We start from the raw sequence: 16,845 nt of genomic DNA, 5'->3' as shown, positions 1-16,845 counted from the left end.
AATATATTTTAAAATAAATTTAATTTATTTGTATAAAATATTATTTAAAACTTATAAAAATAATATTTAATTATAATATATAATAAATAAAATTAATATAATATTTAAATTAATATATAATAATAATAATATTAAAAAAATTAATTTATTTGTATAATATAATATATACAACTTATAAAAATTGATATTTAAAAAAAGTTATTTTCAAATTTTGAAAAAGTATATTGTTTTAAAATTTTAAAATATAACTAAGTAAGATATATATTTGAAAAATATATAGAAATATTGTTTAGGATATATATATATATATAAATGTTTTTTAAAAAAACAATAATATTTTTTAATGTAATAAAAAAATATTTAGTAAAACAAATTATTAATTGAAAATATTTAAATGACAAAAATCAAATTTTGTATGATTAAAGAAATTTATTTGTTACAAAAGTTAAATATACACTACGAAAATATAAAAAAATATATATAATGATGCTTAATTTTTAAAGTGTCCGGATTATATTATCGGGGGTGGAGAGTTGTGGTTAATATGGATATATGTGAGAGTAAATGGATACTTGGGTCGTGGTTAATTTGGATATATGTGAGAGTAAATGGATACTTGGGTCGGATTATGGATTACCCGCCCATACAAATTTTACCTTAATATTTTTTTCACAATTTTTTATATTATTACTCGTAAAAATGCACATGATACATATTAGTTTATATAAAAAAAAAACTATTTCCATCGCGTTACGAGAAGGCCCATCGCGTAGGGTATTTTCGTCAAACAAAATATAAAGTGGTCATCAAATAAAATTATGTGGTGACTACCGACGCATTTAAAGCTTTTTAAGGTCATTTGTTTAAATTTCCCAAGCTAAGTCTATATTTAAAACTTATTAAACATGATATTTAATAATAAATAAAATAAAATAATAATAATATTAAATAATATAATAGAAATATTAAAATCAATATATATTAATAATAATAAATAAAATAAAATTAATATAAATATAAAAATCAATATATATTAATAATAATAATAAATAATAAAATTGTATGAGTTTTTTTATTAAATAAATTTTAAAATAAATTTAATTTATTTGTATAAAATATTATTTAAAACTTATAAAAATAATATTTAATTATAATATATAATAAATAAAATTAATATAATATTTAAATTAATATATAATAATAATAATAATAATATTAAAAAATTAATTTATTTGTATAATATAATATATACAACTTATAAAAATTGATATTTAAAAAAATTTATTTTCAAATTTTGAAAAAGTATATTGTTTTAAAATTTTAAAATATTACTAAGTAAGATATATATTTGAAAAATATATAGAAATATTGTTTAAGATATATATATATATATATAAATGTTTTATAAAAAAACAATAATATTTTTTAATGTAATAAAAAAATATTTAGTAAAACAAATTATTAATTGAAAATATTTAAATGACAAAAATTAAATTTTGTATGATTAAAGAAATATATTTTTTACAAAAGTTAAATATACACTATGAAAATATAAAAAAAATAATTGTTTAAGATTATATATATATATATATAAATAAATGTTTTATAACTAATTTTAATTTTTTAATATAATAAATAAAACTATAAAATATTTATATTTAGTAAAAATATTATTAATTGAAAAAAAAAATATTTAGTAATTTTATTTAATATTTATCATTATTACAAAAAAAAATAATATATAAAATTAGGATAGGATATATTCATTAAAACTAAAATAAAGTTAATATAATAATATTAATAAATTAAAACTTTATTAGAATTTTTTTAATGTATATATAATTTTTTTTTAATATTTTAAAATCAAAATATAATAAAAATAAAAATTAATAAATAAGCATTATAATTTTTTTATGCAAGTTATTTGAAAGATAAAAATTTTTTTTATGTAAGTTATTTGAAAGATAAAAAATGTAGTGAACACAAATCTCTCTATTATATTATTTTATTATATAATACTCTAATAATTATTTTACTTAATATATATTTTAGTTTTATATTTAATAAAAATAATAATTTAAAATTCATTTTATATTAATTTAAATTCATATCTAATTATATGTTATTATTATTATTTTAAAATTGAAATAATAATAATAAAAATAATAATAACATTTACAATTTTAAAATTCAGTAATTTAGAATAGTTTTATTTAAAATACAAATTAAATAAACAATATATTATATAATCTAATAAAAAGTATTTATTTTTAAAAAAAATGTATATTTTGTTTAAAAGTTTAAAAATATAAATGAATAAGATATATATTCAAAATATATAAAATATTGTTTAATATTTATATATATATATATAAATTTATTTTCAATATAATATAAGAAATAAAATTATTTTATATTTTGTAAAACAAGTATTAATTAGAAATATTTAAAATGAAAATAAAATAAAATTGATAAATAAATATTTAATATTACAACAATTTTAATTAAAATTTATCATTCTTAAAAAAAGAATATTAAAAAATTAGTAATAAATTTATTATAAATGAGGTTAATATATTAATATTAATATTAATAAATTAATAAAATTATAATTATTTTTATTAATATATATCCATTATATATAAATATATGATATATATATATATATATATTTAACATATATTTTTAGTTTTATATACATTAAAAATAATAATTTCAAACTTATTTTCTAATTAAACATTATTTTTATATTTTATTATTAATTTACAGTATAATTATTTAATTATATTTATTTAAATTAATATATGAATATATATTATTATTCATAATATTATTATAAAATAATATAATTAATATTTTTTAAAATTTTATATTATTTTAATTAATAAAATTATAATTAATAAGCATAAATAAATATTATAATAGTATTAAAATTTAGTATTTAAAATTTTAGTTAATTGAAAATTTTATTTTTAATATATATAAATCTATATTATAATTAATTTTTATATATGATTTTTAAATTATTAAATATGATATTTAATAATAAATAAAATAAAATTTTATAGAAATATTAAAATTAATATATATTAATAATAATAAATAAAATAAAATTAATAGAAATATAAAAATCAATATAAATTAATAATAATAAATAATAAAATTTTATTAGTTAATTTATTAAATAAATATTAAAAATAATTTATTTGTACAAAATATTATATAAACCTTACAAAAAAAATGATATTTAATAATAATATATAATAATAAATAAAATAAATATATATTAATAATAATAATATATTTTATTAGTTTTTTTATTAAATAAATATTAAAAATATTTAATTTATTTGTATAATATATTATATAAAACTTATAAAATATTATATTTAATAATATATAATAAATTTTATGAATAGTTTGAATTACTTATTGTATAAAATAATTATAAAAATTCTTTTATTATAATTTTCTATGAATATTTTTTTATTAGATTAAATAATATTTTATTTTATTATTATATTATTTTAATATTTATTTAATTATTATATTAATTTAATTATTTTTTAATATTTGTCTAATTATCTATTATAATAATTTATTATTATAAAAAATAAATTAAGATACTATAGTCTATATACAACAATTTTATTACTATGTATATTTTTGTAATTATTTATATATATATATATATATATATATATATATTAATTTTTTATATTTGTCCAATTAACTATTATATTGATTTATTTATTTTTAAATAATTTACTATATTTAATTTTTTTATTTTTATTTTTTTTATAAATATAATTATTATTAAATTTAGTTATTAAATAATTAAAATTATTATAAATATAAAAAAAGTTAAGTAAATTAGTTATATAATTTTTTAATAATTTTATTTTTAAATAAGTATATAATAATAAAGAATATTAAACTTATGTAAAACTTTAATTTGAGTACTAATTTGATCTAAATTTCAATATTTGATAAAAAAAAAAATTATCATTTATGATTGGTTGTATGCGTTATATCTTTTTTTAAAATGTTTTTTATATTGTTTTGAAAAACTATTTCGATTATCAACTCGGTTTTACGAGCAAACTTCGATCCGACCGTTGAACTATGTGTTTATATGTTGCACCATATTTTTAAATTTATATATTTCAATGTAAAAAAATATGGTGTGCAAGCTTTTTTTAATGTGCCAAATAAATACATCTGGAATCACTAAGAGGAGGAGAGAGTTGAAGGACTAAATTAAACAGTAAACAAAGGTTGAGTTGAAAGTGAAAATACTAGGGAGAAAATAAACCAATTATCTTTCTGAACATCTCTTCTTTTGGCCATCCAAGAACAACTACATAATATTTACGCCCCAACTCTTTTTCTTCTTCTTCTTTAAAAGTACAACAATCAAACCCACGAACCAACAATTGATATCTTTACTGCCCCTACTCATTTGCATCAGTCATTAATTAAGAATCCCGTGAACCAAAAATTATCAAATTCAATTTTTTAAAGAACTCTCGGGAAGGGCTCCAAGAGGTCTTTTCCAAGACTGTCAAAATCTCGAGTTAACTCTTAAAATCTTACGATTTTACGATTTCACATTATGCTAACGAGTTTGATTTTAAGTAAACTCTTAAATATGTAAACTCTTACGATTTTAAATTTACGATAATAAGATTTTACGATTTTACGAGTTTATAAATAATTTCGATTTTACAATTCTATACGATTTTACTTAAAAATAAATAAATTTATATTTAAAAATTATAAAATAAAATTATTATTTATTTAAATAAATTAATTAAGGAAAAAAGCTCACTTAAACGTATGTACTTGTACAACTAACTCATTTAAACGTATGTACTAATAAAAGATCATTTAAACATATGTACTATCATAAATTGGCTTATTTAGCCTCTTTTAGTAACCATGGTTAATTTTTATTTTTAAATTTATATATTTATTAATTAAATATTAATATATTTTCTCTCTCTTTCCTTTTCATTTATTATTTCATTTATTACTAATAAATGGACTTTCTATTTTTATCTTTTATATAATTTTTTATTATCTCTATATGAGTATTTATGATTAATTATTTTAATTTTATTTTATATATATATATATGAGCATCTATCATTAATTATTTTAACTCTATATTTCTTATTCTTTTATATATTTTTTTTATATTCACATTAATTATTAATTATTTTAAAATTATTTGATCCCAATAATTGAATATAACAATGAAAATTCTATTAACAATAAAAATCCTTTAACACAAAAATAAATTAATTAATTAATAATTAATAATTGAATAATAATAAAAACTCATTCATCAAACACTAAAAGATTAATAATCAAATATTAGACAAAACAATTCATTTACTACTAATATAAGTCGTGAATAAAAATTAAATAAAAAATTATTAATTTCATTTTTATTTATATTAAACTAAATAAGAAAAAATTCTTTTTCATTTTTATCATATTAAAAGAAATAACAAAAGACTCTTCAAAAAAATATTACAGTAAAACATAAAATTCATAAATAAGTTATATGAGAATTCATAAATAAATTATTTTAAAAAAATGAGAATTTAAGAAATATGAAAAATAAAAATTAATAAAAAAAAGAAGATGAAATATAAAAGAGAAATTAATATTAGGATAATAAAAAATTTAAGAATAAAATAAATTACCTAGTTTAATTAATGAAAAAGAAGGAGAGAGAAAATATATTAATATTTAATTAATAAATATATAAATTTAAAAATAAAAATTAACCATGGTTATTAAAAGAGGCTAAATGAGCCAATTTTTAAATGACATTTTATTAGTACATACTCTAAGTGAGCTAGTTGTACAAGTACATACGTCTAAGTGAGATTTTTTCCATTAATTAATATAATTAATTTTGTACAGTGTTATTTATTTATTTTTATTTTTTAATTAATTTAAATTAAAATATATAAATTTTTAAAATTAGATAAATATAAAATATTTAATTATATATAAATAATAATAATATATAACTATTATTTTTTTCAAACTAAACTCTTACGATTTAATGTAAACTCTAGATTTTACGAGTTTACAACTAGAAAACGATTTTACGTAAATTCTCGACAGCCTTGGTCATGTCCATGGGATAACTTTCAAGAACTCGTAAGAGGGATGTGAATTCCTGAACCACTGCAAGTGCGTTCTGTGCGCGAACTTCCGCCATTGTTGCCTGCCTTGAAATCCACATAGAACAGATACTCGAAATGCTTAGCCGTCCCAACGTTAGCGTCATCCACCAGCCAGATTGGACGGTTCCTATGAGGCCGGCTCTAGATTTTCGTCAAGTTTTTGTTACGAAATGCGAAAGCTAGTAAAACCTTGAACAGAACAGGCGTTCCCTTGTTATCGTGGGCGAACACTATGCTTGTCTTGAACGGATGATCTGTTCTCGGAATTATCGGCTCCCTAGCCAGCATCACGAATCGAGTCACATTCCCTAAATCATCCTGGATCCCATCTGCTAGAATGCTCAGACCGTACAGCGGAGCAGATGCAAGAGCTGTCGTGTCACGAAATCCATATGCCGCTAAGAGGCGGAGCTTTTTTATCAAAAGAAATCTATAATTAATAAATAAAAATATAATAAAAATTAAGACACATAGAATATTCTCTTCTCTTATTAATTAATATTTTTTCTCTTATTAAATAATTTCTCTCTCTATCTCTACAAATTAATTTATCCCATTTATCTCTATTCTCACGATTATTATTTTACTCATTTCTTTAATATTTATTATCCGGTTAAAATAACTCAATAATTACAACAAACTCTCATATTAAATATTTTAATAATATGTTTAAATAAACTCTAAACCTTAAATCTTAAATCTTAAATCCTAAACTCTAAACCTTAAACCCTAAATCCTAAATTCTAAACTCTAAACTCAAAATCATAAATCATAAATTCTAAATTATAAACCTAAAACCTTAATTAATATCACTGATTAGTTGAATTATGAATTTATCTCTTTTATTTTTATTTTATTTTTATGACTTTTAGATTTCTTTATTTATCAAATATTTTTTTATTTATTCTCTATGACCTCTTCTTTCTTTATTTTTATTATTTTTTTCTATTGACTTATTAATATTTTTTCACGATTAATTTTTTTTTTTAATTTCATCTCGTTCCCTCCACGTATACCGATCGCTAGGCCAGAAAATAATTAATAAGAGGAGAGAGAATATTCTACCTGTCTACCCACGTAGACATCGTTGGATTATTCGCTGTCCCAAATCCAAGTCGGGCTCTATATCATTTTTCTTATAATAATATCAAATAAACAAACAAAATAAACTAAGTTTACTCATTAGTGTCTTTCAGCGACATGAAATAATCGGTAATTTACTGTCGTTATTGATGAATACATACAAGATATTTAGGGCTACCCGAGCTACCGCCCGAGCCGGCTTGTACTTGGTTTCGCCCTTGTTGCTGCTACGTATTTCGCCGCGTCGGTTGTATTACTGGTTCAGAGAGATAAAGTGAGTGGCAAAAGATGGAGAAGATTTTACAGGAACATTTCGAACCGGAAATTTTCGGTTTGGATTTTCGATTGAACCGTCCGGTTTGATACTTAACCGTTTCGCGGTCGGATAGGTCGAATCGCATATTTTAAAACTATGATTTTTTAAATTATATATACTCGATGAATTTAAAATTTTTATAAATTAATTTAGATTTAAATAATATTATTTTTATTTAAAATAATTATATATAAATAATATTTTATTTATATTTTTATCCGTACAAATTCATCATAAATTAATGTTTGGATTTTTATTAGTAAGCCCAATAGTTGTGACATTTTTTTATTATTGTTTGGAGTTTGTTTAAAATAAGTTTTAAAATATTTTATTTTATAAATTTTCTTTCTAGTATTACTATCATATATTTATCAAATTATTTATTTTATCCATTAAAATATGATGATGTATTTATTTTACTTTCATAAAATATAAAAATTAAATTCTCTTTCACTCAAATATATATATATATATATATATATAATTTAAATTTTAAATATAAAAAGATGAATATCCTTAATTTTCTTAGATTTTGGGTTTAAGTTTGTGTGATGGTTAAATTAGTCTGATGTATTTACACATAACCCAACTTTCACGAAAATAAATGACAAAAGGTTGACACTCAACGTGGTCCAATTTCATAAAAAAAAATCACAAAATTCATTCATTATATGGAGAGTTTAGAAATTCATGCTCTAAATCACTCAGTGACCTAAATTTGAGTCCTAAATTATTATTTTAGCTTTATACCAACTACAAATAAAATTATCCACTTCATATATATATATATATATATATATATATATATATATATATATATATATATATATATATATATATATTTTTAAAATTTTCAAGATAATTATATCAATAATTACGAAAAAGACACTTAAAAAATTGACTAAAACAAAACAGACAAAAAGCGGTGGCATTTTGGTCACATTTGGTGTATCAGGGTAGGTAAGCCTACTACAGTAATCGCACCAATAAACTCTGATTCCCACCACCCTTCTCTTTCTTCGCCGGCAGAGATTTTTCAACAAATCTTCTCTCTTCATATTCTTCGATCTTCATCTACTACTTCTGATACACATTGTTGATCGAATCCGCTGATCAGAGAAAAATGGGATTCGAGAAGATCAAGGTCGCCAATCCCATCGTTGAGATGGACGGTGAGAAGTCTTTACTCTCTCCATCATACGATCTTCTTTCAGATTTGTATTTCTCGCCGTCTCTATATGAAGTCTTTACTGATTGATTCTGAAACTTCGATCTCTCTAGTTTTGTTTACTAAAACATGGATCTGGTTATCGATTTTTGCTATGTTTGTTGTTTTACATTGGAATCGTGTTATCTTGTATTAAATAATCATTCTTTATACCTCCTGTTTAGTGAACCTCATTGATCTGGTTTATTGGATCAATATAAGCAATCTTATTGTATGTATAATCTTCAAATGATTGTGGTTAGTTAGTATCCTACAGAGCATCATTTAATCTACTAGAGCATTTAACACTTATTTTCATTAGATCTTGTTCTCCTCCTAGTAACATTGTTCTTCTTTCATTGCTGCAGGAGATGAAATGACCAGAATTTTCTGGAAATCAATTAAGGATAAGGTGTTCTATACTTAATTCTTCATCAAGATCTTCTTTTACTAATTTCATTTCATAGTTTTGACATGTTAACTAATTTTTAATTGATCTCTATACTGCAGCTCATCTTCCCATTTCTTGATTTGGATATTAAGTACTTTGACCTTGGCCTTCCCTACCGTGATGAAACTGATGACAAAGTAACTGTTGAAGCTGCAGAAGCTACTCTTAAGTAAGAAATATATATTATCATTAGAAGATCCTCATTTTAGTCTTCTGCCAATGCATGCAATCTTCAGTGTAGCTTGATCTATTTCTAAACTATGATATTCATTTATAATCTAATTAAGTTGCATTGCAGATATAATGTGGCTATCAAGTGTGCTACGATCACACCTGGTATGTTTTAACTAACAGCATGAATGAAATCTTTTGAATATATTCACAACTTATGATGAGGTATCAATGCTAAAATAAAAGCTGGCTAATTTTTCAGATGAAGATCGTGTAAAAGAGTTTAGTTTGAAGCAGATGTGGAAGAGTCCAAATGGGACAATTAGAAACATTCTGAATGGTTAGCAAACATCCAAGTATTTAACTATCAATTTCTCCGCATGTATCTTGGCTGTCTATAACATGCTTTTGCTTCAGGAACGGTATTCAGAGAACCAATTATCTGCAAAAACATCCCCAGGCTGATCCCAGGTAGGAAGTTCATAGGTGGTTGAACTTCTTTCAATGTTCTGTATGTTTAATAACCGTTTGTAAGTTTTTATTAGGATGGACAAAACCAATATGCATTGGAAGACATGCTTTTGGAGATCAATATAAGGCAACTGATGCAGTCATTAAAGGAGCAGGAAAGCTTACGATGGTGTTCGGTACAGTTCTCTCCAATTGCTTCAGCGTTTTCACTTACCATTGATAGTGCTTAATTATGTTTATTTACATATAGTGCCTGAGGGGAAAGATGAGAAAATTGAGCTGGAAGTTTACAAATTCACTGGTGCTGGAGGAGTAGCTTTGTCAATGTACAACACTGATGAGGTTTGGGCATTGCATTTGTCTTGGTGACAGTTCATATTCAAAAATATATCTCCATGTTTCATTGCTTCAAAAAACTAGAGCTTGTTTGATGTAGTTTTTTTTCCTTCAAAACTGTTATTTTAGAAGAAAACATTATATTGTTTGATAATAAAGTGGACATCTGAGGTTATTTGGGTTAAAGCATCCTTTATAAAATGCTATAAAAAAATAAAGTAATTGTATTTTAATTGCTGATTTGAATGGATTATTGTTGATCAAACAAGGCTCTGATCTGTGTTTTGTTTAAATTCTTTATCATGGGGTGCAGTCTATTTATTCATTTGCTGAGGCTTCAATGAACATGGCTCATCAGAAAAAGTGGCCACTTTATCTCAGCACAAAGAATACTATCCTTAAGAAATATGATGGAAGGTATACAGTTTTTCCTCAATATGCACTTGTTTTGAACTGCTGTTTTTCAATTAGGTTGGGGTCATAAATCTATTTGGCCGATTTGTTTTATATTTGTTGCCATGTTACTGTTTATATAGTCTCCTCTGCTCATTGATAACTTTCATCTCGATTTAATCTAGATTTTTTTTGTCTTCTCTTCTTTATGTATTAGATTCAAGGACATATTTCAGGAGGTTTATGAAGCCAAGTGGAAGTCAAAGTTTGAGTCTGCTGGCTTATGGTAAGAAATTAACATATTCTGATTTATTTTCTGGTTGTCCGATAATGATCCTGATCTTGAACATGAATGATCTCTTGCCAGGTATGAACACCGCCTTATCGATGATATGGTGGCTTATGCTCTTAAAAGTGATGGAGGTTATGTCTGGGCATGCAAGAACTATGATGGTGATGTGCAGAGTGATTGCTTAGCACAAGGTTACATTATACTTAGTTCTTTAATGTAAACATTACCTTACCATCTACATTATAAGTTGCTCAAGTCACCTGTCCTTTTTTAAATTTAGTCTAACCATTCATAAATTAATTGGTTGTTTATCTGTCGGATCTAGATTAAAAAACAATTGTGTTTTCAAGTAGGATTTGATTGATGTGTTTTATCTACTATTTTCTTTTGGTGGTTGCAATCTTTGTGACTTGCTTCTAGAAAAGATTACCTGAATAAGGTTTGATCTCAAATTGGTTGAACTTGTTTATGCAGGATTTGGGTCTCTTGGTCTGATGACTTCTGTCTTGGTATGTACAAAATCCATTTGCTCTCTTTTGGTTATATCTTATTATTTGCTTCAAACATATTTCTTAATCTTTACACATGATTATATATAATTCAGATCTGCCCTGACGGTAAGACCATTGAAGCTGAGGCTGCCCATGGTACAGTTACTCGCCATTATAGAGTTCATCAAAAAGGAGGTGAAACTAGCACAAACAGTATAGCATCAATCTTTGCATGGTCCCAGGGTCTTGCACACAGGTAACTTATGGCTTGTTTGATATTCCAACATCTCATTAATTATCAAAAACTATACCCTTAATATTTTTGGAAAATTTTGAAATCATTAATTAAAATACTATATCCTTGATTTTCTTATTCTTTATAACCATTTTAAAATATCAAATACTAAGGTATTTTGTTTATTTGACACAAATATTCACAATGGGACAAATTGATTTCAGTGAATCCCGGGGTATTGTTTGTATTATAATTTACAACTAACATTTTTAAACTACTAAAAAATTGTTTTAACTAAAATTGTTTATAATATAAATAGTCTAATAAATAGAAAATTTGTATTATTAGAAAGAAACAAAAATAATCTTTTAATAGTTACATTTATTATTCTAACAAAAATAACATATAAATAGCTATTCTATTAACATTAAGAAGAATATTTTAATATACATGCCTTTTTGTTATCACATTTTATGATTAGGATCCCCAAAATTCTACATTTTTGTATGTCCTCATGAGTCAATCAGTAGTTAAGCAGTTCAAAAAATCACATTGATCTAAAAAATAATTTAGATTATGTATGATCTAAAAACAATTATTATACCAAATGAAGCAAATATTATTCATAAGTTAATTTAGATCATTATATCCATCAAACAACCTTGTAACTAAATAAAAAAAAATCAACTTATTTTTTTTCGACCCGGGTTTATTCCCTCGTGTGGCTAGCATGACCCCCTTTAAACCAGAGTGTTCTTAGCCCCTTTAAATCAGTGTTCTTAGTAGGAGTTTTGTTAGGTAAAATTCTTATCACTTTGAACTTTAACATTATTGATTTTCTAATTGGACTTTGGTTGTGTCAGACAAATGATGAGTTTTTTTTTTCAAATAAGCTTATAAAGTATAAATATATTGGTGAGATTGTAAAACAATTTGTTTGAACTGGGAGACAATTAGATGGGATTGAAATTACCATTCCTTAACCAGATTATTGTTATTACTTGGATAAAACAGGGCAAAGTTGGATGATGATGCCAGACTGTTGGATTTCACTGAGAAGCTTGAAGCAGCTTGTGTTGGAGCTGTGGAATCTGGGAAGATGACCAAGGATCTTGCACTCCTCATTCATGGCTCCAAGTAAATATTTCGAGTTCTAATGAATGTTTTTATATCAATTAGTGTATTCATTTTCTGGTTGGTATATATAGGGTGACAAGGGACCAGTATCTAAACACTGAAGAATTCATTGATGCTGTTGCTTCTGAGTTGAAGGCCAGGCTTTCTTATGAAGAAGCATAACTGTAAGCACATTTTACTTCAATAATAATAATAATAATACATTAATAATTATTTGATCATAATCATAATCATTCTGCTGATTTCTGATGCTAGGTAGTGATGAACAAGGAGGGAAATGCTGAGAATTATTGAAGCAACATCCAGAATTTAAAAAAAAAAAAAAAAACTTTTTTTTCATCAGGGATGGTGAGGATGATTTGGAACTAAGAATAAATTTATTTTGGTATTAACTAAGAACATTTTTAATTAATGATTTTCTTTGTTGAAATAGGTTCCCAATTTCTCATTCTCAGACTATGTTTGTATTATTATTATTTTGAGATTTACATAAAGAATCATAATAAGTCATTTAAGAAAATTAAAGAAATGGAGAATGAACTTAAAAGGTTATAATACTTGGATGAATATTTTATGTAAATTAATGTTGGAATGAAATATTTGAAAAAATATTGTTTTTAAATAAATTTATAATAAATGTAATATTTTACATTTAAAAATAATTTGTATATATTTCATTAGAAGTTTTAAAATATAATTTCTATAATAAAAAAAATAAAGGATTAAATCACTCATTATTATAGGAGAAAACAAGGATTGACCTAAATATTCAATAATTGTGTTACATATGTTACTTATGTAGATTGTCCCACACATTATTATTAGTTTTCTTATTCAAGTAAAAAGAATGAGGAAGAAAAAAGTCTCACTTACAAGGAAAAATGATTAAAAGAAAGCATATAGAATTATTGCTCGCAATAAGTTTCAATCCATTGTAGAAAAAGTAAAAATGTACTAAATATGATTTATACATCATCCTATCATCATTTCAAATTAAATATGTATCATTCTTTCTACTTCTTTTTTTCCCTTCTTTTCATATATATATATATATATATATATATATATATATATATATATATATATATTTTAATTCATTTAATGTAGAAAACAGTATTTGAATAATTGGAAGGGCACTATATAGTTTAAATGTTGTGAATTTTGTTTATGAAATTGAAGATTTCGAATTCATTTTTCACTAAACAAAAAACAATTTCAATAGATACAGAGAGTTGTGACTTTACATATTATATTTAAAATTATATTAACAAAATTATTCTATATTAAAATTGAAATGAAGTCTCACTAATATATAAACCTAAATAAAATGCAAACTTATTTTATAACCTCTTCATACAAAAGCTTGAAGACTATATATACAGCTTATTTGAAAAAGAAGATTTTATTCATTTTTTTGTGTGGTTTAAACTTCATTAATTTATTATGTAAAACTATGTAGTTCTTTTCCTAAATAAGTCTCTATTCATTCACAAGTCTTGATTTTTATCTATATTTTTGTTTGCTTTTATTAGGTATAATCGTAGTTTATATTTTAAAGTGGATCACAAATAATTGATTTACAAACTATTTTTTTGTTTTAAATTTTTAATTTAGAGTTAATTCTTTGTAAGATTTAAAAACTTAATTTTAAATTAAGTATTGATGAAATTTAAGATGGATTATCTTTCAAATTTAAAACTGTTAGAATAACTACTAGCCATGTCTTTAGTTTTGGATGTTTTAGTCATGTAAGTATGCTAAACAAATCTATATTACAAATTTATTTATCCACCCTAATTATTATCTCATACATCATCTCAATTATTCAACCTCTTTTCATTTTCAATTCAATGAGTTTTACTCGATATATTTTTATAAGGTTCCTTCAACACAACACAATAATAAATGCTTCGTGTTAATATAAAGAACGAAGAAGGGTCGATATTGTTACTTCCTAACGGGATCCGTCCCAAGGACAAATGATCATCAGGGTCGATGTGTCAATCATTATTTGTTAGATACTTATAATATATTTTCATACAATCAACATGAAAAAAGTTGTAACATCTATAGAGGAATTATTTGGAGAAAGTAAAAATATGAGGAGTAAATAGTAAGAATTGATAAAGTTCAAGGAGTTCATGTCATAATACATTATTATTTTATTTTTGTCAAATTACAGTTCGTCGGTCACGTCGATAGGGTCCACGCTCGCCGGAAAAGCGCGTGCGGTTCAGATGCAATCTCTTCTTCTAACCTTTCCTAAATCATCAAGCGATCTTGTTAAGCCTGTACGAACTCAACTCTCTCTCTCTCTCTCTCTCTCTCTCTCTGAGTTCTATCAGCTGGTTCTGGATTGCAAGGGAGAAGATGAAGCTAGGGTTTATCTTTGCTCTGCTCGTTCTAAGCAGCGCAGAGCTGGTAAGATCGGATTCTAACGATCACAAGTTTCAACGCGGTGATACAGTACCTCTTTACGCTAACAAGGTCGGTCCTTTCCATAACCCCAGGTAATAGATCTATTTCTTTTCTGATCTGTTTCTACTGAGTTCGGATCCTAAAATGCGGTGTAGTTTGTTTTGTATGACTCTGAATTATGCTTTAGTGTGAGAAAAGTAGGAGGTAGATTATGCTAGTTATGTCTCTTTTGCTAGATCTGGAACATTTTCTACGAGTTTGACGTTCATCGTCTGTCCTGTGAATTGTGATTATCTTTAATTTGACCTATACATCTTCAATTGATTTATACAATGATGATATCTGATCTGTTGTTCCTTTTTACTTACAGTGAAACATACAGATATTTTGATCTGCCGTTTTGTTCCCCAGGTTTGTTTTTTCTTCCTTTATGATCCAAATCGTGTCATTTAATATCTTAATTGTTGTATAAAAATGGGGCATTTTATTGAGTGGAAATCAACTGCAGGGAATGTGAAAGATAAAAAAGAAGCTCTTGGAGAAGTTCTTAATGGAGATCGTCTTGTAACTGCACCTTACACTATTGAATTCTTAGTTGAGAAAGATTCTGAGAATGTCTGCCAGAAGAAGCTCTCGGTGGATGAAGTCATTCAGTTTCGAACTGCTGTCATCAAGGATTACTACTTTCAGATGTACTTTGATGATTTGCCTATTTGGGGTTTCTTGGGGAAGATTGATAAGGAAGGAAAATCTGACATAACTGAATACAAATATTACCTATTTAAGCACCTTCATTTCGAGATATTTTACAACAAGGACCGTGTCATTGAGATCAACGTTCGAACCGATACCAACACCATGGTCGATCTGACTGAGGACAAAGAAGTTGATGTGGAATTCTTGTATACTGTCAAATGGAAGGAGACACACACTCCTTTTGAAAAACGGATGGACAAATATTCACAGTCCTCTTCTCTGCCACATCACTTGGAGATTCACTGGTTTTCGATTATCAATTCATGTGTAACAGTTCTACTGTTAACTGGTTTCCTTGCCACGATTCTCATGCGAGTACTAAAGAATGACTTTGTGAAGTAAGACATATTTTATTTTTATTTCTTTGTCCCTTCATAATTCTAATGTCATTTATGTTTTCTTTAAGGTATGCTCATGATGATGAAATACCCGATGATCAAGAAGAAACCGGGTGGAAATACATACATGGGGATGTATTCAGGTTCCCGAAATACAAGTCTTTGTTTGCAGCGGCCCTAGGGTCTGGAACCCAGCTATTTACTCTGTAAGTAGGACCTTTAAGGTGAAATTCCCTTCAGTAGATGGTTCCTCGGTAATAAACTTACTCTTTAATGGAGTTTAAGGATGATTTTTGTAATAATTATTTGGGATTTCTTCTCTTGCAGTACGATCTTCATTTTTATTCTTTCTCTCGTTGGCTTCTTCTATCCATACAACCGAGGAGCTCTGTTCACTGCATTGGTTGTTATATATGCACTCACTTCAGGAATTGCGGGATATGCTGCAACTTCTTTATATTGCCAACTGGAAGGAACAAACTGGGTATGTTTTTAAATGCATATTTTATAATCTTGTCAACATTTGTTGTTGTGAGTGTGACAC

General features: G+C 24.4%; 2 protein-coding genes and 1 pseudogene across 2 annotated transcripts; 2 read left to right on the top strand and 1 right to left on the bottom strand.

Moving 5' to 3' along the window:
• Window positions 1-6,112: 6,112 nt before the first annotated feature.
• LOC124917294 lies at window positions 6,113-8,679 on the bottom strand (annotated as a pseudogene).
• On the top strand, window positions 8,622-12,953 carry LOC124917291 (isocitrate dehydrogenase [NADP]-like). Its single transcript, XM_047457752.1, has 15 exons — window positions 8,622-8,777; window positions 9,181-9,224; window positions 9,323-9,432; window positions 9,562-9,599; window positions 9,697-9,774; window positions 9,852-9,905; window positions 9,980-10,081; window positions 10,156-10,247; window positions 10,555-10,658; window positions 10,852-10,920; window positions 11,002-11,117; window positions 11,401-11,435; window positions 11,531-11,673; window positions 12,667-12,789; window positions 12,861-12,953. Exons 1-15 carry the CDS (start codon window positions 8,729-8,731, stop codon window positions 12,949-12,951), a joined length of 1,248 nt encoding a protein of 415 aa, XP_047313708.1. The 5' UTR covers window positions 8,622-8,728; the 3' UTR covers window positions 12,952-12,953.
• A 2,113-nt stretch (window positions 12,954-15,066) lies between these two features.
• Window positions 15,067-16,830, top strand: LOC124917292 (transmembrane 9 superfamily member 3-like). The gene is made up of 5 exons (XM_047457753.1): window positions 15,067-15,299; window positions 15,578-15,618; window positions 15,716-16,301; window positions 16,370-16,507; window positions 16,629-16,830. Exons 1-5 carry the CDS (start codon window positions 15,160-15,162, stop codon window positions 16,795-16,797), a joined length of 1,074 nt encoding a protein of 357 aa, XP_047313709.1. The 5' UTR covers window positions 15,067-15,159; the 3' UTR covers window positions 16,798-16,830.
• Window positions 16,831-16,845: the final 15 nt, after the last annotated feature.

Source organism: Impatiens glandulifera, unplaced genomic scaffold (genome assembly GCF_907164915.1).
Source record: "Impatiens glandulifera unplaced genomic scaffold, dImpGla2.1, whole genome shotgun sequence".
In the NCBI taxonomy this organism is placed as follows: domain Eukaryota; kingdom Viridiplantae; phylum Streptophyta; class Magnoliopsida; order Ericales; family Balsaminaceae; genus Impatiens; species Impatiens glandulifera.
The sequence above is the reverse complement of the archived record's forward strand: the minus strand, read 5'-3'. Positions and strand labels throughout refer to the sequence as shown.